At 42.7% G+C, this 23,754-nt stretch overlaps 2 protein-coding genes across 6 annotated transcripts in view; one reads left to right on the top strand and one right to left on the bottom strand.

The window, feature by feature from the left end:
* Nucleotides 1-466: 466 nt before the first annotated feature.
* The window catches only part of LOC106509673 (olfactory receptor 7A17), a 73,449-nt gene continuing 50,161 nt past the window's right edge, over nt 467-23,754 (top strand). For 2 of the 5 annotated variants that reach the window (XM_021086367.2, XM_085016965.1), the window contains exon 1: nt 1,075-1,134. The gene's annotated coding sequence lies outside the window, so the exon portion shown is untranslated. Of the gene's footprint in view, nt 825-1,074; nt 1,135-18,023; nt 18,109-18,259; nt 18,365-23,754 lie in introns of those variants that run through there. The other 3 variants (XM_085016964.1, XR_014840326.1, XR_002342346.2) reach the window with 3 other exon arrangements.
* Nucleotides 3,833-5,769, bottom strand: LOC110259901 (olfactory receptor 7A17). The gene has a single exon (XM_021086371.2). The coding sequence runs from the start codon at nt 4,799-4,801 to the stop codon at nt 3,833-3,835; it is 969 nt and encodes a 322-aa protein (XP_020942030.2). The 5' UTR covers nt 4,802-5,769.

Below are 23,754 nucleotides of genomic sequence, written 5' to 3'. Positions count from 1 at the left end.
CTCGGCTTGGATCTGGCCGGCTGTGGCTGTGGCTAGGCTGGCAGCTGCAGCTCCAATTCAAACCCTCCCAGCTTAGTTGAAAGTATTAGTTGCTGTTGGAACCATAGCTGAAAAGAACGGTCAGCAGCCACTTTCCCCCTATCTTTCTTTTCCCCTTCTGCCCCCAAGAAGAAAGATTAATTTAAAGGCAAAGATGGAGTCACTGTGAACTAACCTTCATATGCCGCGGGAGCAGCCCAAGAAATAGCAAAAAGACAAAAAAAAAATAATAATAAAATAAAAAATAAAATAAAAAATGAAATGAAGGTGTTGAGAACGAGGAAGGGCCCCTCAGCGGGGAGACAGACGGCGAGCCTTGGAGCGCGGAGGGCGGGGCTCGGGCAGGGGGCGGGGCTAAGAGACGAGGCGCACCAATCAGAGGCTGCCCCCGGCGCGCGCCCAGGGAGCGTGCCGACGCTCTCGCGATGATTTTTCTGGGCTCTGTACCTCAGCGGAGAATGGGTTTGAGAGGCTTTGGGGGGTTGATTTTTTGGGTTTTGGTTTTCATTCTAACTTACAACGAGGCTTCATTTCGGATCTGTGCGCTCTTTTGGTTGAGGGCCTCTGTAGTCCAATTCAAAGTCCAAAAGGAACGGGCTCAGTAACCCCAGCCATCCTTCCAAACTTGGGGTATGTAGTGTACCCAGCCCTTGCAAGAATGGCAGCCTCCCGGGGAACTAGGCAGCGAACACCTCTATGGCGTGGTTGGTGGCCCAGGTGGAGGCCAAGGCCTTCTCACCGCACCCCTCAGAAAGCTCCTTAAAGGGGACGCAAGGCCTGCTCAGGTGCGATAGTCGTCAATAGCGTCACCTTTGCAAAAGACCCGGACTGCCGTGCATGGGTAGAGAGAGACAGAGGAACCGCATGAAGAAAGTATTAGTTGCTGTTGGAACCATAGCTGAAAAGAATGGTCAGCAGCCACTTTTCCCCTATCTTTCTTTTCCCCTTCTGCCCCCAAGAAGAAAGATTAATTTAAAGGCAAAGATGGAGTCACTGTGAACTAACCTTCATTTACACCTTCCTTTTCTTTTCCAGTGCAGAAATTAAAATAAGTATACAGCATGATGATTTGAAGTTTGTGTGTCGAAATCACTGGTAAGTTGTTGGCTGAGAGCAGTTCCTCCTCTTGCACTTGTGAGAGCATTTTAAGAGATTAGACTAAGAAATAATTGAATATCTTTTCTTTAAAAAAAAAAAAAAAAAGAAGCAGCAGCCACTTTGGCTCTATTAACGAAGATGAATTTTTCATAAATTTGAAACTATCCAGCTGTGGGAGCTGTGAACTCCCCATTTCTTTCTTTTCTTTTTATGCTTTTCATATTTTATTCAACAAACTTACGCACGAATGCTTCCTATGTGCCAATCAAAGGTCTAAGCAGTTCTTTTTAAAATTTTTATTGAAGTATTGATCTACAATTTGTGTTAGTTTCTAGTGTACAGCAAGGTGAGTCAGTTACATATATATGTATATATTCTTCATCGTATTCTTTTCCATTATGGTTTATTGCAGGATATTGAATATAGTTCCCTGTGGTATCAGTAGAATCTTATTGTTTACCTATTTTGTGTATAATAGTTTGTATCTGCTAACCCCAAACTCTTAATTTATCTCTCACTCTGTTTCTATGTCTTTGTTTTCTGTCTGTGAGTCTGTTTATTTCATAAGTACATTTGTGTCATATTTTAGATTCCATGTATAAGTGATATCATATGATATTGGTCTTTTTATGTCTGGTTTACTTCACTTAGTGTGATAACCTCTAGGTTTATCCATGTTGCTGCAAATGGCATTATTTCATTCTTTTTTACGGATGAGTGTGTGTGTGTCTGTATATATATACGTGACATCTTTATCCATTCATCTGTCGATGAACATTTAGATTGCTTCCGTGACTTGGCTGTTGTAAATTGTGCTGCTGTGAACATTGGGATGCATGTATCTTTTCAAATCATTGTTTTCTCTGGATGTGTCCAGGAGTAGTGAGATTGCTGAATCTTATGCTAACTATTTTCAGTTTTTTAAAGAAACTGCATAATGTTTTCCATAATGACTGTACCAATTTACATTCCCACCAACAGTGCGGGAGGGTTCCCTTTCCTCCACACTCTCTCCAGCATTTTTTGTTTGTGGACTTTTTGATGATAGCCATTCTGACCGGTGTGAGGTGATACCTCGTTGTAGTTTTGATTTGCATTTCTCTGACAGTTAGCAATGTTGAGCATCTTTTCATGTGCCTACTGGCCATCTGTATGTCTTCTTTAGACAAATGTCTTTTTAGGTCTTCTGCCCATTTTTTGATTGGATTGTTTATTTTTTGTTACTGAGTTTTATGGGCTGTTTGTATATTTTGGAAAGTAAGCCCTTGTTGGTCTCATCATTTGCAATTATATTTTTCCAGTCCGTAGGTTGTCTTTTCATTTTATTTGTGGTTTCCTTTGCTGTGCAAGAGCTTATAAGTTTTATTAGGTCCCATTTGTTTATTTTTGCTTATATTTCTATTGCCTTGGGAAACTGACCTAAGAAAACATTGTTAAAATTTATGTCAGAGAATGTTTTGCCTGTGTTCTCTTCTAGGAGTTTTATGGTGTCCTGTCTTATATTCTAAGGCCATGTTAAGTCAATCTATTTATTCAAATTTCTGTTTCTGTGTAGACACCACTAGAAGAATTGTATTTGATGATCAGTTTTGCCAGTGACAATAGTAGGCAATGAGGACTAGAGCCTGAAAAGGAGTAGAGGGTCTTAATAAAGAGAATAAAACCAGTGACAGTAAACTAGTATGTTAACAGTCTACATTATCAAGAAGACCAGTTAAGGCAGTTGTATACAGAGGAATGATGGACACCAAAGTGAAAAACTTTGGTCTCAGATTTTCCCTTCCGATAAAATTACAGAAATGGCGTAATTTGCCAAGTTTAGTTTTTTCCTTTGGAGTGGCAAAACTCATGACTATTCTTCTAGTAAAAGCAAAACCATGGGGTCATATATGTCATATGAGAAGAAATTATTCTTAAGAAATCCAAACAATTACATGATATAAATGAAGATTTCCAATTTTTTCTATGGTTGAGAATAAATTAGGAAAAACAAAGAAAATGAAAGAGGGAAACAATTGAATGTCAGCGAGAGACAAAACATAATAAAGTAAGTGATGTGTACATAGAAATTGAAAAAATAAAAATTCTAGGACATAAAGGAGCAAGTTCTAGTACCACAGTCTGGTTAAAGAATTAAAACTTCTGGGAGTTCCTCTTGCAGCGCAGTGGTTAACGAATCCAACTGGGAACCATGAGGTTGCGGGTTTGATCCCTGCCCTTGCTCAGTGGGTTAAGGACCCGGCGTTGCCATGAGCTGTGGTGTAGGTCACAGATGCAGCGCGGATCCCGCGTTGCTGTGGCTGTGGCGTAGGCTGGTGGCTACAGCTCTGATTGGACCCCTAGCCTGGGAACCTCCATATGCCGTGGGTGCAGCCCTAGAAAAGGCAAAAAGACCCCCCCCCCAAAAAAAAAAGAATTAAAACTTCTGGAGTTCCTATCGTGGCTCAGTGGTTGGAACCTGACTAGTATCCATGAGGATGCGGGTTCAACCCCTGGCCTTTCTCAGCAGGTTAAAGATCTGGCGTTGCCATGAGCTGTAGTATAGGTCGCAGACGAGGCTTGGATCTGGCATTGCTGCTCCAACCCCTAACCTGGAAACTTCCATATGCCACAGGTGCAGCCCTAAAAAGACCAAAAAAAAGAAAGAAAAAGAAAACAATTACAACTTCTGATGCTGAGACATTGAGCTCTGACATCATGGGCAGTTCTTCAGTCCTATGACCACTGGCCCTTGCAAAGCTGCCATCCCAAAGAGTCTTTTCAGAGCCCCCTTTATGTCTTTATTCCTCAGGCTATAGATGAAGGGGTTTAGCATGGGCGTGACCACGGCGTACATTACTGAGGCTTTTGCACTTGAGTGTGATCTGTGGGTAGCAGCAGAGCTAAGGTACACTCCTAGACTTGTACAAAAAAATAGAGAGACGACAGAGAGGTGAGACACACAGGTGGAAAATGCTGCGGATTTCCCCTGAGCAGATGAGATTCCACATATGGACAAAACTATCCTAGAGTATGAGAAGAGGATCGCAGCAAGAGGACCTCCAGCCAGCAGCACAGCTGCAAAATACATCACCATGTTATTAAGAAAAGTGTCACAACAGGCAAGTTGGACCATCTGATTGAGTTCACAGAAAAAGTGGGGGATTTCCAGGTCTGTACAGAAGGACAGTCGCAACACCATTAGGCTTTGTAACAGTGAATGCAGGACACTTATAATCCAGGTCACCAGCAGCAGCAGTCCACAGAGTCGGGGGTTCATGATTACCATGTAATGCAGGGGGTGACAGATGGCCACAAACCTGTCATAGGCCATCACGGTCAGAAGATAGATGTCCAACCCTGAAAAGAATAGGAAAAAGTACACCTGGGTGATGCATCCTGCATAGGTTATGACTTTACTCTGTGTCTGGATGTTCACCAGCATCTTTGGGACAGTCGTGGTGATGAAACAGATGTCTGCAAAGGACAGGTTGGAGAGGAAGAAGTACATAGGCGTGTGGAGGTTGGAGTCATAGATGGTGGCCACGATGATAAGCAGATTCCCAAACACAGTGATTAGGTACATGGAGAGGAAAAACACAAATATGAGGGTCTGCAGTTCTGGTTCCTCTGAAAATCCCAAGAGAATAAATTCTGAAACTCCTGTGAGGTTCCATGGTTCCATGTGGTGAAGGTGACTGAGAGAGAAAAGTAAAACAACACGATTCACTGGGTTGAAATATCACACTCTGTATTTGCAGTCAAGACATTCATTTTAATATGAATGGCATGTGGATGTGTGTATGGGGAGTTCCCGCTGTGGCTCAGTGGTAACGAATCCGACTAGTATCCGTGAGGATGTGGGTTCGATCCCTGGCCTCACTCAGTGAGTTAAGGATCCAGCATTGCCATGAGCTGTGGTGTAGGTTGCAGACATGGCTCGGATCTGGCGTGGCTGTGGCTGTGGTGTAGGCTGGCGACTGCTGCTCCCATTCAACCCCTAGCCTGGGAACTTCCATATGCCACGGGTGTGGCCCTAAAAAGCAAAAATAAATAAATAAATAAATGAAAATAGTGTATGGATTGTCTCCTTTAGAAGATTCCCCATGTCATCCCTATTTAGGAATTTTTGTCTCTTCTCGGCATTTTCCCCAAGAAATCATGCAGTCTAGTGTTTCATTGAGAATATCTTCTGTGTATTTGAGGGATATGTATTGAATGTTAACCATGTTCCAGGCACTATCTAGACAATAAATATAGGGTTCTGAAAAACCAAAGCCCCTACAATCCAGTGATGGGGAAAAATATAAGCAAATAGGAGTTCCCATTGTGGCTCTGCGGGCTATGAACCCAACTAGTGTCCATGAGAATGTGAGCTTGATCCCTGGCCTCAATCAGTGGGTTAAGGATGATGCATTACCATGAGCTGTGGTGTAGGTTGGCAGCTGCAGCTCCGATTTGACCCCTAGCCTGGGAACTTCCATATGCCACAGGTGGGACCCTAAAAATTAAAAGGAAAAAAAATCTAGGAGTTCCCTGGTGGCCTAACAGTTAAGGATTTGTGATTGTCATGTCTGTGGCTTAAGTTCAATCCCTGGTCCAGGAACTTCTGCATGCCATAGGAGCAGCCAAAAAAAAAAAAAAAAAAAAAAAAAAAAAGAGAGAGAGAGAGAGAAAAGAAAAAAGATCTACACGTGGAGAAATTCTCACTGAAAACAAACTGGAAACAGAAGGAAAAACTCTTCTTCTGCAACCAAGGTTGTATGAAAGAGCCACAAGGAGTTGGGTAGGAAGGGAAGAAAAGTGATCAGGTTGGAACCTGCACCCCTAGAAGGTGATAAGAAGAGGAGGAGGACCCTTCCTGGGAGTGAGCAGTTCAAATTACACAGTGGGTACCCCCAACCCTGGGATCTGGCTCTCAAAGTGCTAGTTTGAAACCCATGGGACTGCCAGTGGGGCTGTAAGAAACATGGACGCCACCCTTGAACAGCATGCATGCTTGCCTGCTCCAGAAACAAGTCAGAAAAAGCACACTGAAACTGCTCAGGACTCTGGCTGGTCTCCTGTCACCAACCCAGTGCATGCTCCAGCCTGACCTCAGTGCTGGCTCTGGCCCCTGTCGCTCTGCAGTGCAACTCCACACTGGGGCAAAGGCTTCCATGGCCAGGACAGTGCACAGTTGTGGGGGACAGAGCCAAAAAACTGCTAGATCTAAATAAATGAATTCAGTAAAGGTGCAGGATATGAGATTAATATACAGAAATAGACACTCATAATTATCAGACAGAAAAAGCAAGAAAACCATCTTATTTACAATCATATCAAAAAGAATAAAATACCTAGGAATAAACTTACTAAGGAGGTGAAAGACCTATACTCTGACAACTATAAAACAGTGATGAAAGAAAATGATGGCGACACAAAGAAATGGAAGGATATCCTATGTTCATGGACCGGAAGACTCAACATTGTTAGAATATCTGTACTAAGCAAGGGAAGCAAGAGCAAAAATAAACAAATGGGACTTAATTAAAGCTTTTTCACAGTGAAGGAAACCATCAATGAAATGAAGATAACCTACTGTTCCATATATGTTTTCACTTACATATGGAATCTAAAAAATAAATGAATGTAACATAGCAGAAGTGGAATCGTAGAGACAGAGACAAACTAGTGGTTACCAGTGGGGAGATGGGTGGGAGGAGTGGCAAGACAGGGGGAGGAGATTAAGACGTACAGACCCGCTGTGTATAAAATAAGATACAAGGATTCAATGAACAGCACAGGGAATATAACCATTATTTTATAATAACTTCAAATGGAGTGTAATCTCTAAAAATATCAAATCTCTGTTGTGCATCCGAAATTATCTAACGTTGAAAATCAACTATACTTTGAATATTAAAAAAAGAAAGCAAATGCCTAGCTAGCCCGCTAATATATTCAGCTTCACAGGTAATTAAGCGATGAAAAGTAAAGTTCTTTAGCACACCCTTCTTGTAGATTTAATCATTTGTATATGAGTCCTCAGGGTGAGGGTATAATGTGAAATGTATGACTCATGAACTACCGTTTGACTGCAGGTAACCTCTTCATCTAGATCATTGTCATCAATACGGAAACATAGTCAGATATTCTTCTTAAAAATAAAAAGGAATGTCTTCCCTTCACTGGATACACCTGCACTTCTGATTCTCAATTTTCCTGCTTTCCTAAGCTGCAAAACCCTTTGGGTATGTTCTACTTTTACTGGATGCACTTGATGCCACCCGCTTCCTCTGTTAACTGCATTTTTTAGCCATCATTTGTTCGTGAACATTGATCCCTGTGATGCTGAGGGACACGGGTCTGGATAGAAAGGACACTTTTTTGTTTTGTTTTGTTTTGTTGAGATGCTTTCTTCACAGAAGATCAGGTTAAAAGTCAGGTGAATCCAGTTTTTATTTCTTCTTCTCTACGAACTCTCCAGCCTTGCAGAGGTCTGTCTTCCCAAGACCTTAACTCAGTCTTTTTTCTTTTTTTTTTTTTTTTTTTTTTGGTCTGCACCTGCAACATATGGAAGTTCCCTTATCAAATCCGAGCCGCAGCTGGATCCCACATCAGATCCTTAACCCACTGGACCTGCTGCCCAGAGACAATACCAATACTTAACCTGCTGCACCACAGAAGGAATTCTGACCTTAACCCAATCTTGAGTTAGAATTTTCCCCAAACTTTATGACTGATGAACCTGTCTTGAAAAGATCCCTTGCATCTTTAAAGCATGGACTTGCGGTTGGGACACAGCCACTGATATCCAGAAAAGTTGTATTCTTCTCTAAAACAAGGGTGAGACCTGTGTTATATAAAACTACACTCTTTGGTTTGGTGACAGTTTTTCAAAATAATTAGGCATTTCACATGTTGACGTTAAGAGCTCTCATTTAGGTTCTCATTACAAAGTTTGTTAACTGGAACTACCGCTGTGGTGAAACAGGATCAGCTGTGTCTTGGGAGCCTCTGGGATGTGGGTTCGATTCCCAGCCTGGCACAGTGGGTTAGGCATCCAGCATTGCTGCAGCTGCCATTTAGGTCTCGACTGTGGCTCCCATCTGATCCCTGGCCCGGGAGCTCCACATGCCACGAGGAGGCCAAAAACAAAAAACAAACAAACAAACAAAAAAAGGTTCATTAACTGTAAGTGGTATGTTTAGATCTTTTTGTGCAGTGTAACCTAACCCTAGCACCTATAGGGATTGTCTGATTTGAATTCTACAGATGTCTATTCTACGAGGTAGCATTTTTGGCATAAAATTTTGAATGTAAAGTGTATTCACTTGATAAATTCTGGTTTTTATTCTTTTAAATAAGGCCACTTGAATGACATCAAATAATATACTTCTGAAAAAAGTCTTAGCAGTTAGGGTAAGGGCCTCCAAAAGATACCCACACTCCAATACCAGGACATTTGAATATATTAGTTAATATAGCAGGTAGGATTAAGGGAGCAAAAAGAACTGATTGCCTTGCAAGAGAAAGAGCCTGAACAAAGACTTTGCAGAAGGGGATCGATTCAGATATTGAGGATTCAAAATGGGGCCAATGTGGGAATGTGATGAAAGACGCTGTCAAAGAGATTGTTGAGAGACATGATGGCTTCTCTGCTAAGGCTGAAACTTCAAGACACAGGGAGTCTCTCCTTCACGCACCGTTCCTTGCACTTTATTAATTTTATTTCCAAGGAATCCTGCGAGTAGTGATGATCCCCTTATTTCCATCGGTTGGTTAACATTCTGGCTTCTGGGAGATGCCATCGTGGCTCAATTGTTGATGAACCCAGCTAGTATCCATGAGCACATGGGTTTGATCCCTGGCCTCGACCAGTGGGTTAAGGATTCAGCATTGCAGTGAGCTGTGGTGTTGGTCACGGACATGGCTCGGATCCTGCCTTGCTGTGGCTCTGGTGTAGGCTGGCAGCTGTAGCTCCAATTCGACCCCTGAGCTGGGAACCTCTGTATGCTGTAGGTGCGGCCCTAAAAAGACAAAAGACAAAAAAAAAAAATTCTGGCTTCTGTATTAAGGGTCACATTTTGGAGTATATGGGCTGGGTACCACTGTCCGAAGAGCTGCTTATGCCCAACAAAATACAGGGGCACACACCCACACTGAGTTCACTATGACTTTATGACTTCCTGGGGCTATGTCGCTACCAGGATCTTCTCACCACAGCCATAATAATGAGGAAATAAATGATATAAGGGAAGCTGTCAACATCAGATTATATATATATATATATATATATTTTTTTTTCTTTTTTGCTATTTCTTTGGGCCGCTCCCGCGGCATATGGAGGTTCCCAGGCTAGGGGTCGAATTGGAGCTGTAGCCGCCAGCCTACACCAGAGCCACAGCAATGCGGGATCCAAGCTGCGTCTGCAACCTACACCATAGCTCATGGCAACGCCACATCGTTAACCCACTGAGCAAGGGCAGGAACCGAACCCGCAACCTCATGGTTCCTAGTCGGATTTGTTAACCACTGCGCCACGACGGGAACTTCAGATTATATTTTTAAAGAATACAGAAACAGTAACCAAGTTCCAGTTGGTCAGCCTCCCATGGCCATGAAAACATGGGGTTCTATAGTCATATGATCATTTTGTGTTCTGTTAAAGAAACACAAAAAGAATTTCGAAAACAGAGGAAGAAGATATGGACCTGTGTGGGAAAAGAGATCTAAAATGCTCAGGAGATTCCTGAGAGATGGTGCTGGGGAGAAAGCTTCCTTGGTTCTGCCCAGATTAGCTAATAAAGCAGCAAAACACAATTTATCCTCAAGAGAAAGGCACGATACTTTACAGTGTTAAGACATTTTATTGACTGAACATTCCACCAGAAAAATGAACAAAGGGCATAAACCCTCAATTTACAACAGAAAATTACAATATCCAGCAATAGTGGGGATTTTAAAAGATGAATATCAGATATACCATATATTAGGGAACTCCTTAAATATTTAAAAAAATGTCCTCAGTTCATTGCACAGATCCCCGAACCTAATACTCTATTTTGTTACTCCTCTTAACCGCAAAACTCTTCAGATGTAATTTTATGGAACCACTTTATGCCTTCAATTCCTTCTTTATTCTCATCCAGAAGGATTTGCATTCTCATCATTTAATTGTCACAAAGGGAGTTCCCATCGTGGCTCAGTGGTAACAAACCCTACTAGTATCCATGAGAATATGGGTTCAATCCCTGGCCTCGCTCAGTGGGTTAGGGATCCGGTGTTGCCATGAGCTGTGGTGCAGGTTGCAGACATGGCTTGGATCCCGCATTGCTGTGGCTGTAGCATAGGCCAGCAGATACAGCTCTGATTTGACCCCTAGGCTGGGAACTTCCATATGCTCTGGGTGCAGCCCTAAAAAGACAAAAAAAATTGTAACAATGACTCCTGTATTTCTGATTCCAAAGGACACTTCTCCTTTTAATATACTAAATACATTAATTATAAATTAATCTACCAAGCAAACAAACATGGCAAGCTCTTAGCTCTGGACTAGGCAGGTTTTTCTCTCGGGTGACCTCACGTGAAAATTCTCCACTTCCCTTCTCTCTGACCCTTTCCTGAAGTTACTGAGCTCCCAGACTCACCTGGATGGGGTCTCTGAGAGGAAGGTCTCTGTGTAGAAATCTGAATTCCTCTCCGGGTGGTTGATGGTGGAGACAGAGACTCTGTTACCAGAGAGGACTGCAGAAAGGAGTGACACATGAGTTTCTGAGCCAGACTTGGGACCTCAAAGCAACAACCATACCCTTTCTAACTCAAGGTGGCACATGCTAAGGAACTGAAGTGGAGGAGATATTTATAGCTTCTTGTGACAGTGCTCATTAGGCACTGTTTTTATTATTACCTGTACCGCTGAGCATACCATTTTCCTGTGGGACACTGGGCTGGACACAAAGGAAGCATCTGCTAATTGTCTATTCCCAATAGTCCAGGTTATAAGTCAGGTGACTCTAGTTTGCATTCCTCTTTCTCCATGAACTCTCCTGCCTTCCAAAGGCCCAACTTCCTTGCACCTTCTCCCAGTCTTGAGTTCATGTTTTCTCCAAATCTAAGATTGAGGATTCTGTGTTGAGTAGATCTCGGGGGCCTCCAAACTATTGACTTAGGATATCTATAGATATCAGGACATGTTCGAGATATTCCTGATTGCTATTCATCTCCTCAACACAGGCGAGAGGTGTTTTCCTTTGATATAAAATCATAGGTACGTAGCCATTAGTTTCCTGACGCTTTTGACAGGTCAGTTAGGAGTTTTGCGCTTTTAACACAAAAAAATTAAGAACTCTCATGTAATCCTCCATTTAGAAAATATTAGTTAATTTTAAGCCATATTTGGATCTTTTATGCGCAATGACCTGAACTTAGATTCTTACATGGATTGTCTCATTTAATTTTTTACTAAAGTCAATTCTCTGAGGTCCATCCTCTTATGAATATCAATCTATATTTGTAAAAATTGGGCTCAGAAAGGGAAAGTAATATAACATTATTAAATAACTAAAAGATGAGGTTTGATTGGAACCCCATCAAGTTATTTCCAGTTCTCATGTCAAAGCCAATGGTTCTCAACCAGGAGTGATTTTGCCCACAGGGACACTTGGCATTTTCTGGGGAATTTTTAGTTGTCACAACTGGGAAAGTGCTACTACCATCTATTGAGTTGAGGTAAAGGATGCTGCTCAGCATCCTTTACTGCACAGGGTGTTCCCACCACAAAGAATTAACCCACACAAAATCAACTGTGGGAAGATTGAGAAATACTTTTCTTGACCAGAAGTTCTCCAATATTAATGTGTATATCAATTACTTGGGGATCTTGCTCAAATGCAGATTCTGATTCAGCAGGTTTAGCCTGAGCCCAGAGATTCTGCATTTGAAACTGGTTCATATTGATGCTCCAGGTCCTGGTCTGTGGACCACTCTGAATATCAAGATTGTGGTCCACTATTAGAGTCAGATGTAGGTATTTTGAGACCTTCTCCACCAAGACTCTCCCACAATTTAAGTCTGACATTAGGTAGTCAAATGTTGGACTCAGTAGCTCAGTCCCTGCATACTCAAGTTTATACCTGCCTCTTGACTGTAATAATACGCTTCCACCTTCGGTTCTTTATCAGTAAACTCAGGAAATTCCATCTACATTATGGAGTTGATGTTAGAAGTAAGTAATAGTTTAAAGCTTATAGGAAATTACCAATGCAGAGCAAGTCTGTCGAAACTTCTCTGTAGATGCAGTGAAATCCAAATTAAAATTCCTGTAAGAGGAGTTCCTGTTGTGGCTCAGTGGAAACGAATCTGACTAGTATCCATGAGGCTGCAGGTATGATCCCTGACCTCGCTCAGTGGGTTAAGGATCCAGCGTTGCCATGAGTTGTGGTGTAAGTCACAGACGAGGCTCGGATCTGGTGTTGATGTGGCATAGGCTGGCCGCTACAGCTCCAATTAGACCCCTAGCCTGGGAACCTCCACATGCCGCAGGTGCAGCCCTAAAAAAGGCAAAAAGACCAAAAAAAGAAAAAAAAAAGAGAGAGAGAGAGAACAAGAGGACATCTTACACTACATGACTTTACAACTTACTCTGATGGTGCAGTAATTGAGACACTGTGGTTTTACTGTAAAGACAAAGAAATCAATGGAGAAGAACAGATTCCACTTTCAGCCTGTGTGTCTTTGGATTTGATTTTTGGGGTTTGTTTTTGTTTTTGTTTTTGTTTTTGTCTTCTTGCCTTTTCTAGGGCCGCACCTACAGCATGTGGAGGTTCCCAGGCTAGGGGTCTAATTGGAGTTTTAGCCACTGGCCTACACCACAGCCACAGCCACGTGGGATCAGACTCACGTCTGTGACCTACACCAGAGCTCATGGCAACACCGGATCCTTAACGCACTGAGCAAGGGCAGGGATTGAACCCGCAACCTCATGGTTCTTAGTTGGATTCGTTAACCATTGCGCCATGACGGGAACTCCATAGGATGTTACATTTTTAGTCTTCCCACCCCCACTTACTGTTTGTGACATATTTTACTTCCTTTTGTTTTGTGTATCTCTTAACTACTCATTGTGGATATAGATAATTTTACTGTTTTTGTCTTTCAACCTTCCTACCTGCTTTATAAGTGGTTGATCAACTACCTTTACTGTATTTTTGCCTTTACCAATGAGATTGTTTCCTTTCATACTTTTCATATTTGTAGTTGTGGCCTTTTCTCTTTCTTCTGCTCAGGGAAGTCCCTTTAACAGTTCTTATAAAGATAAGTTCATGGTGCTAAACTCTTAGAGATTTTGCCTGTCTGTAAAATTTGTATCTTGCCTTCAAATCTCAATGAAAGCCTTCTTGGTTGGAGGCCTTTCTCTTTTCATTACTTTAAATATATCATGTCACTCCTTTCTGGCCTGCACAGTTTCTGCCAAAAAGTCAGCTGATAGCCTTATGGGAGTTTCCTTGTATGTAATTTGTTGCTTTGCCTTTGCTGCTTTTAATAGTTCTTTTTTTTTTTTTTTTTTTTTTTTTTTTTTGTCTTTTTGCCATTTCTTGGGCCGCTCCCACGGCATATGGAGGTTTCCAGGCTAGGAGTCGAATTGGAGCTGTAGCTGCCAGCCTACGCCAGAGCCACAGCAACGCAGGATCCAAGCTGCATCTGTGATCTACACCACAGCTCACGGCAACGCCAGATCGTTAACCCACTGAGCAAGGGCAGGGATTGAACCTGCAACCTCATGGTTCCTAGTCGGATTCGTTAACCACTGCGCCATGACGGGAACTCCTAATACTTCCTTTTTATATGTAATTTTTGCCATTCTAAGTACAATAGTCTTGGTGTGGCCCTCTTTGGGGTGATCCTGTTTGGGACTCTGTTCTTTCTGGACCTGGATGTCTGTTTTCTTTCCCAGGTTTATGAAGTTTACCACTGTTATGTCTTCAAATATGTCCTCTGCTCCCCTCCTCTTTTCCTTCTGGGACCTCTATAATGTGAATGTTAGTACATTTACTGTTGTTTCAAAGGGCTCTTGAACTGTCCTCATTATTTTCTTTTCCTTTTTTTTTCTAGTTGGCTTCATTGATTTCCACTACTCTGTCTTCCAGTTTGCTGATCTGTTGTTCTGTATTGTCTAATCTACTGTTGATTCCTTCTAGTGTATTTTTAAAATTTCAGTTATTCTTCAACTCTGTTTCATTCTTCCTTATACTTTCTCTTTGTTAAAAACTTCTAACTTCTCACTGTTCATCCATGTAGCAAGTTCTTTGAGCATGTTTATGATCATTACCTTAAATTCTTTATCGAGTAGATTGCCTGTCTCCACTTCACTTTGTTTTTCTAGGGTTTAGTCTTGTTTATTCATTTCGAGCACATTTCTCTGTTGCCTCATTGTACCTAATTTGTTGTTTTTATTTCAATGTATTTGGTAGGTTAGTTATGTTTCTTGATCTTGGAGAAGTGGCTTTATGCAGGAAACATCTTATGGGGCTCAGCAGCACACTCCCCTCAGGTCTCTAGAGCTATATGCTTTAGGGATGCCTTCTATATGGGCTGCATGGGTCCTTCCGTTGTGTTGGGATGTCTACGCTGGGCATGCTGTGGGTGTGTCAGGTCCATGGTCCATTTGGTTGCCAGAGTGCCTTGTGCTGAGGTTGCCATTGGTAGGTGGGCTGTGTTATGCCTCAGCTGCCTGCACATTCAGGGGAGTCCCAATCCTGGCTTACTAATGGGTAGCCAGGTCTTGGCATGTTGGCTGCAGAGCCACACTGGTTCCAGGGCTGGTGTCAGCCTGCTGGTGGGTGGGGCTGGGACCCAGGTTTCCTAGAACTAGTGCCTACCCACTAGTGGGTGAGGCCGGGTCCTAGAGTTAATGCCAACCCACTAGTGGGTGGAGCCAAGTCCCAGGGTTTTGGGGGTCTTGGAGTTGGTGGTGGGAGGGTCCAGGACTCAGGAGATCCCAGAGCTGGTGCCCACCCTTTGGTGGACTGGGTTTGTCCTGAGCTCTCTGGTGGGTAGAGCTGGGCCTTGGGGTGGCTGGGCTCAGGGGGCGGTCTTATAGCAGCTGGCCTGCTGATGAGTGAGGCTGTGTCACCACCCAGCTAACTGCCTGGCCTGGGTCATCTCAAGACTGGTGGATGGAGAGACAAGATCCTAGAACTAATAAACCAGAGGAAGGATTTCAAAATGGCACTTACCAGCACCAGGGTTCTTAGGTTGGGAAGAGCTTTGAGAAATGGCTGCTGCCAGCATTTATGTCCCCAGGATGAGTTTGAATGGCCTTCTGCCTCTCTAGGAGGCTCTCCACGATCAGCAAGTGGATATGACCTAGACTTCTTTCAAATTACTTCTTCTGCCCTGGGCCTCTGAACATGTGAGATTTTGTGTGTGCCCTTTTAGAGTGGAGTTTCTGTTTCCCACAACCCTCTGCCCTTCCCCAAAGTATGCCCCACTGGCTTTCCAAGTCAGATGTTCTGGGACTTATCTTCCTGGTGTAGGACCCCTGGGCTGGGGAGAGATAGATGTGGGGCTTGGATCCCCCACTCTTTGGGGACAACCTCTGCAATTGTAATTATCGTCCCGTTCGGGGGCTGCCTAGCCAGGGTATGGGTCTTGACTCCACTGCATCTCATCCTTTCTACCTGACTCGCTGTGGTTCCTTCTTTATATCTTTAGCTGTAGAAGAGCTTTTTTGCTAGTCTTCAAGTTGCTCGCATGGATAGTTGCTTTGGAAATGGTTGAAATGTGAATGCACCCACAGGAGGAAATGAGATCAGGGTCTTTATACTCTGCCGTCTTTGATTTGCCATGAAGAATTCCCAGCTCTTGCCATAAATGCTCACAGGGTTCTGAAACATTAAACCAGTACAATAAGACCTAAAATTGAAATAGGTTTTCTGAGTTAATATTATTAGGATAAAGTCAAATTTTGGAAATAAAATTGAGAAAAAAAAATCCTGGAAACTAACATGATACTTCATCAACACAGAACAATCAGAAGCTTTCCTAATATAATAGCAATATCAGAGGTATAATGGGAGAAAATACCTTAATAGAATTAAAGCTAAAATACATTAACTTACTGTTATCAGGAAATTAGCAGAATCGCCACATCTACAGGAAGCTTACGCAAAAGAGGTAGAAATATCTAAAGGCAAAGTCTTGTTTTTGAAATGGAGTTCTGAACATAATAACAAGTCTTTCCAAATTAAATTTTAACTTTAATGGAGTAGCCAATAAATTCCATGGTATTTTTCGTGCAGCAAGTGTAGATGATTCTAAAGTTTGTGGAGAAGAGTAAGCTGGGACCTGGAATAAAATTATTATAGACAGAAATAACACCCTCTCTACTCAACCTTTAAGCATTTTATGAAGATAGATGAATAAAAATATGACAAAAAAGATTTAACAGCATTCTCACTTCAACAGCATAAAAATGATGGAACAGGAGTTCCCATTGTTGTGCGGTGGTTAACAAATCCAACTAGGAACCATGAGGTTGTGGGTTCGATCCCTGGCCTTGCTCAGTGGGTTAAGGATCTGGCGTTGCCATGAGCTGTGGTGTAGATTGCAGATGCAGCTCAGATCCCGCATTGCTGTGGCTGTGGTGTAGGCCGGCAGCTACAGCTCCAATTAGACCCCTAACCTGGGAACCTCCATATGCCGCGAGTGCGGCCCTGGAAAGACAAAAAAAAAAAAAAAAATCATGGAATGAATGATCATTTATAAGAATGTGATCAAGGAAATATCTTAACCTTGAAAACTGAGCAAGCTATATTTACTTATTCTAAGAAATACATAAAATCAAGCAACATGATATTGTCATAAAGAAAACTTAGAAATAAAATAAATGTCAAAAACTTGGCAAGTATTTAAACACCCATTTCTATTTGGTGGAATATTTTGATTTGTGTGGAATGAATGACATTGGAAAATGTACATTAGACTCTGTTTCAATTGTGTGTTAGACTCTATATTTTAGAATTTCCAGGGAGTTCCCATCGTGGCTCAGCAGAAACAAATCTGACTAGCATCCATGAGGATACAGGTTTGATCCCTGGCCTTGCTCAATGGATTAAGGATCCAGCATTGCCATGAGCTGTGGTTTAGGTCTCAGATGTGACTCATACCATGTTGCTGTGGCTGTGGCATAGGCTGCAGCTCCGACTCGACTCCTAGCCTGGGAACTTCCATATGCCATGGGTGCAGCCCTAAAAATAAATAAGTAAATAAATAAAGCCAAAAAAATAAAATAAAATAAAAAATAGAATTTCCGTTTTTATTAAATTTATGTTAGAAAAAGCAAGAAGATCAATAGTTTTAAAAATCTTTTAGTTGAAGGAGCAGCAAAGGTCCAGATAACTAATATGTAGAAATAACAGAGACGCAGTGAACAATTTGTGATTTTTACATTTATCATTTTCAGATATTTTAGTTGAAGCCTAAGGAACTCGGTAGACTTTGCCCAAACTTTTGCTTCAGATCTATAATGAGTTAACTACACTGAAATATAAAGGGACCATCCTTATACCCTGTTCCCTACAGACCACATCTAAGGGAATAATTCTGACATTGGTTAGGAGACATACATTGGGATCCATTGCTATTCCCAAGAGGCATAAGTGCCAAAACTTTTTTTTAGCTCCTTGGCTTCTAGAAAATTACAGTCCTCAGAGAACAGAGAAACAATGGAACAATTTATTTAATGAGGCACAATGAGAATTCCATCTTGGAAACTTCAGATGTTGTAATGGCCTTCTTTTTTTATACGTCTTGGCAATTTGCTTTAATCAGTAACAAAGGAAACACAACTGTAAATCCCAGAGTGGTTCTCTCTTCCTGTCTTTCTTGGGGGCAGAGCTCTCATCTTTAACAATTGTTCACAGGAGTAACAGAATAAGAACACTCGAAGTTGGAGTTCCCATCGTGGCTCTGCAGGAACGAATCTGACTTTCTTCCATGAGGACAGAGGTTCGATCCCTGGCCTTGCTCAGTGGGTTAAGGATCCCTCATTGCCCTGAGCTGTGGTGTGGCTCAGATCCCGAGTGGCTGTGGCTGTGGCGTAGGCCAGCGGCTACAGCTCCGATTTGACCCCTAGCCTGGGAACTTCTGTGTGCTGTAGGTGCAGCCCTAAAAAGACCAAAAAAAAAAAGAAGAAGAGTCAGAAGAGACAAAGTCGACTCTTCGGTGATATCGTCTTGGGAAGCCAGAACATCCTTGTAAGTGTGTAAGTGCAGAAAAAATGAGATATGGAGGAAGGATCCCCTTGGAATATTAACTCCCAAGGTTCCTAACAGATAAAGACGTAAAAATTCAACAAAACCAAGTTCTTCCAATTTTAAGACCCTGGACTTGGAGATGGCTTTAGCATCAACGGGCCTATTGTTTCTCAATATGGTTTATCTGCTTTGGCTTTCAGTTCGGTAGCATGGACTGCCCCCCCCCTTTTCTCCTGTTTATCTTTCACCCCCTCTTTAAACTTTCCTTTTGTTTCTCTGTTTCTCTTCTTTCCCACTCTCAGCAATTTCTGTTGAAACTCTTTCATTTCAGGAAATAATTATCAGGGATAATCTAAATTGAGGATTTCACTGGGTTGTGGGATAAAGGAAGGGATAAGGTAGTACTCCTTCCATCAAAGTGGGGATAAAGACCAAAAAAATGCAATACCTTATGATAGGCAAAACAAAGCAGACAGTGTACAATAAAAACATCCAGCTTGGAAGTTCCCTTGTGGCACAGTGGGTTGAGGATCTGGGTTTGATCCCTGGACCAGGAACTTCCACATGCCAAGAGTGTGACCAAACAAACAAACAAAAAAAAACAAAAAAAGTCCAGCTCTGTCTAGGGGGATAAAGGATAAAATAAAATTTCCAGAGTTCCCATTGTGGTGCAGTGGACAAATCTGACTAGTAACCGTGAGGTTGCAGGTTCAATCCCTGGCCCCGCTCAGTGGGTTAAAGATCCAGCATTGTGGTGTCCTGAGGTGTAAGTCAAAGACACTGCTTGGATCCTGCGTTGTTGTGGCTGTGATGTAGGCTGGCAGCTGTAGCTCTGATTCAGCCCCTAGCATGGGAACCTCCATATGCCGTGGGTGTGGCCCTAAAAAAAAAATTCCAAACTGAGAAAAATGTTGAAATGAGTCTTGAAGGAGGAGTTGGAGTTTTCAAGGTAGGAGCCCTCCAGGCAGAAGGAAATGGGGTGTAAAAATGTGGAGCAGTAATAAGTGAAAGAAGCCAGCACAAAAGCCTACATGTTGTGTGGTTTTACTTATATGAAATATCCAGAATAGGCAAATATATAGAGCGAGACGGTGGATTAGTCGTTGCCAGGGATTAGAGGAAAGGCAAATGGTGAATGATGCTTAATAGGTACGAGGTTTTTTTGGGGGTGATGAAAAATTTCTGGAACTAAATAGTGGTGATGCTCATACAACATTATGAATGCACTAAATGCACGAAATTGTATGCTTTCAAATGGTCACGAAGGTGAGTTTTATGTTATATGAGTTTTATCACAATTTTTAAAAAGTGTTTTGCATACCTATATCAAAAGTCATCCTAAATGCCTGGAGAGCAATGTGGGGGAAATGACAAGCAGTAAAAGATGAAACGGACTTGGTAGGACAGAGATCACCAAGAGCTCTGCATTCGCTATACAATTAGGGTGTTTCTTCCTTTCTTTCTTTTTATTTTTATTTTGTCTTTTCTAGGGCCGCACCCGTGGCATATGGAGGTTCCCAGGCTAGGGGTCTAACCGGAGCTGTAGCCACCGGCCTATGCCACAGCCACAGCAACTCGGGATCTGAGATATGTGTGTGACCTTCACACAGCTCACGGCAATGCCAGATCCTGAACCCACTGAGTGAGGCCAGGGGTCGAACCCACAACCTCATGGTTCCTAGTCGGATTCGTTAACCATTGAGCCCCGACAGGAGCTCCCAGGTGTTTCTGAATTTAGTAAAACGCCAGTCCAGTGTCTCCTGAAAGGAAACTATATGAGTTGGTTTGCCTTGTAGAAAGATCTCTCTGGGGCCAATGCAGTGATTGTGCTGGAGACATGCTAGTCTCTTGTGATTCCAGATAGAGACGATGAGAGACCCTGGAGATGGGACATAAGCAGTGGGGAAATAATTGAAACATCTGAGTGGTAATATTCATGAGACTAAGCCACGTTTCCTGAATATTTGTTCATGGTGGGGAAACTGGAATTCAAACCCAGGGATGTTGATATGGCTTCTGTGGTCAACTCTCAGTGGTCGATGTTGGACATCTGAGCACACTGGCTAAAGTAACTTTAGGTTTGTGTGTGTGTGTGTAGGGGGGTGTTTGTTTGACATCTGCAGGTCCTCAGGCGTGGGTCCTTTACCACTCTTCTTATTTTCAAATTCAGTGTGCCCAGAGCATGTTCAGGCAGTCTCTCTACCGCAAATGCATGGATTTTGTCCTAAGGGCTTTCTTTTCCTCGCTTTCGGACTTGGTCCCCCTTCTGCAAGGAAGAGGGCCAGGGCAGCATCAAAGCTCTAGTCTTCCACTTGGTGAAGAAGGGGAGTGTTAATCGTACAAGTTATGAGACCCTAGCAGGTTACTTCCAATTTCTGGACCTCAGGTTTATTATCGAAAATTTTTATTTAAATCAGGGTTTCTTGCTGTGACACTCTCCACATTTGGGGATGACTTTTTCTTGTTGTAGGGGGGCTGTCGTGTTTATTGTAAGATGTTGAGCAGCATCCCTGGATTGTTTCAGCATTGACAACCCAAAATGTCTCTAGACATTGCCATGTGTCCACTGGTGAAAACCATTGCTCTTGGAGTTTCCACTGTGGTGCAGTGGGTTAAGAACCTAACTGCAGAAGTTCAGGTTGATGCACAGTTGTGGGATTGATCCCTAGCCTGGGAACTTCCATATGCCACAGGTACAGCCATAAAAACAAAATAAAACAAAAACGTTGCAAAGTTCCTGTCATGGCTCAGTGGTTAACGAATCTGACTAGGAACCATAAGGATGCGGGTTTGATCCCTGGCTTTGCTCAATGGGTTAAGGATCCAGCATTGCCATGAGCTGTGGTGTAGGTCACAGACATGGCTCGAATTTGGCATTACTTTGGCTGTGGTGTAGGCCAGCGGCTATAGCTGTGATTCGACCCTTAGCCTGGGAACCTCCATATGCCATGGGTGTGGCCTAAAAAAGACAAAAAAAAAAAAAAAAAAAAAAAAAAAACAAACCCAAAAACAAACAAAGGAAAAAAACGTTGCTCTAAGTAACCTTAAGACTTTTTCATAACCCCACTGCTAGTGATTCTGAAGCTCCTGGCAGCCTTGACACAGGCAGAGGGAACTTCTCAGCCATCAGTACCTCTGAGCAATGACTGAGAAGTTGCATTGCTATCTACACTTCGAGATTCTTCCTGTAAGTGGTGCCACTGTTCAGCCTTCCCAGAATAATATGTACATGGGAGGTTTTCAGCCAGTAGCAGCAGTCATAGCAACTATGACCAGAAGCCATTGTTTTCTCTCTCTGCTTCCTTTGCTGTAGTTTTATGGTTCCCATGAGAGAATGTAGGGACAATCGTGAACAGAGATTTCTGGGGCTACTTTCATGTTCTATCTGCTAACGCAGAAAGGAGACAACAACGTTGGATAACCATTAGGTGTTGAATTGTCCTCGCCACTCTGTCAAGGCTTTAGCTGCACGGCTTTATCACCATGACTTCAGGATACCAAGCCACAGTGTTCTCATCTCCTATTTCTGTGCAACGAATCATCACCGAGTTAGCAGCTTAAAACGGGACTCTTTGCCTCACAGGTCTGTAGGTTAGCCCTCTGGTGGGATTGATTGTGTTCTCTGCTCAGGGTCCCTCAAAGCTGAAATCAAGGTGTTGGATGGGCTGAATTCTCTTCTTGAGGCTCCAGGGAAGAATCTTCCAAGTTCCCTCATGTCGTTGGCAGAATTTAGTTACTTGCAGTTGTAGGACTGTGGTTCCAGCATCCTTAGAGTTTGTCAGCTGAAGGCTGCTCTTAGTTGCTGGAAGCCACCCACATTCCTCTCCACTTGGGCCCCATAAGCTTCAAGCCAGCAATGGTGCTTCCAACCTCTCTCACCTATAGACTCTTCCCGATCTCCTTTTGTGTTACCAGCCACAAGTAACTGCTTTTAAAGGGCTCGTGTGATTAGTTCACACCCACTCAGATGTCTCTCTACCTTAAGGTCAGCTGATCGTAACTTTAATTATATTCACAAAATCCTTGTTGTCATCTTACGTAACTTAACCCTGGGAATAGTAGGTGAAGGTCACGGAGCCCATCTTGGAATTCTGCCAACCACACGTATCGTATAAAAAGATGATAATAAGCCCTTTCTCAGAGAACTGCTATGAAATAATCAAGCATATGTAGTCATTCTGTTTCAACCTCAACTGGGTGGGCAATTTAAGTCTGCCACCAGCCACCCAGACTAAGTGTCAGGCTCCACAGGGTTAATGGCACAATCCCCAGTGAGACTCACTTCACATACAAGCCTCAAATTCAAGGTGTCCCTAGGCCACCCCACACTTATGACCAACTGGCTACAAAATCTGGAATTCCCAAGGAACAACCGATAGAACTCCCCAAAACACTCTCCTAATGATTATCATTTTAAGAAAAATGTTACAACTCACAAACAGTCAAACGAAGAGCCATATAGAATGAGGTCTGAAAGGCTCCAAATACAGAGCTTCCATGTTCCTACCCCTGTGGAATCAGGGTGTCTCTCTCTCGACATATCAATGTGCTCACCAACCAGGAAGGTTTTCTGACCACGGATGTCCAGAGATTTCATTGGGATCTCATAACATAGGCTGCTTGATTAAATCATTGGCCTTGTAATTGAACCAGCCTCCAGCCCCTTGCACCTCCCTGGGGACTGTGACGGCACAAAGCCCCAGGCTTCTAATTACATGGATTTTCTGATAACCAGTTCCCATTCTAAATCTATCCAGGGGCCCACCTTGAGTCACCTCATTAGCATAACAAGGGCACTCCTGTCACTTGAGGAATTGTGTTTTAGAAGTTCCATAGCAATAACCAGGCAAATGCTTTATTATACAATAATAGTGTGTAACTTTGTTTATATCACTGTCGCATCTTTTCACATCTGTGTATACGCTCTGCCTTTTCTTTCCTTTCTGTATCGTACCTTGTGACAGGTGAAATAATGTCCCCCAAAGATATTCAGGTCCACATACTCAGAACTTCTGAATGTAACTTATATGGCAAAAAGTGTTTTGCAGATGTGATTACGTTAAGGATTCTGAGGTGGGGAGATTTTTCTGGATTGTCTGGGTGGACCCAATCTAATCATAGGTTTCTTGTAAAAGAGGCAAAAGACAAGTTCCCGTTATGGTGCAGTGGAAATGAATCCGACTAGGAACCAGGAGGTTCCAGGTCCCTGGCCTTGCTCAGTGGGTTAAGGATCTGGCATTGCTGTGAGCTACGGTGTAGGTCTCAGACATGGGTCAGATCCTGCGTTGCTGTGGCTGTGGCATAGGCCGGCAGCTGTAGCTCTGATTCAACCCCTAGCCTGGGAACCTCCATATGGCACAAGTGGGGCCCTTAAAAAAAAAAAAAAAAAAAAAAAAAA

This window comes from Sus scrofa, chromosome 3 (assembly GCF_054392235.1).
Source record: "Sus scrofa isolate SSC_HxYL_T2T_F1_AM1 chromosome 3, Sscrofa_HxYL_maternal_Yorkshire_Landrace_v2.0, whole genome shotgun sequence".
NCBI lineage: Eukaryota > Metazoa > Chordata > Mammalia > Artiodactyla > Suidae > Sus > Sus scrofa.
The sequence above is the reverse complement of the archived record's forward strand: the minus strand, read 5'-3'. Positions and strand labels throughout refer to the sequence as shown.

What these genes read in the sequence shown, in the direction of transcription:
- LOC110259901 (XM_021086371.2), bottom strand. Translation starts at nt 4,801, where the DNA reads ATGGAACCATGGAACCTCACAGGAGTTTCAGAATTTATTCTCTTGGGA.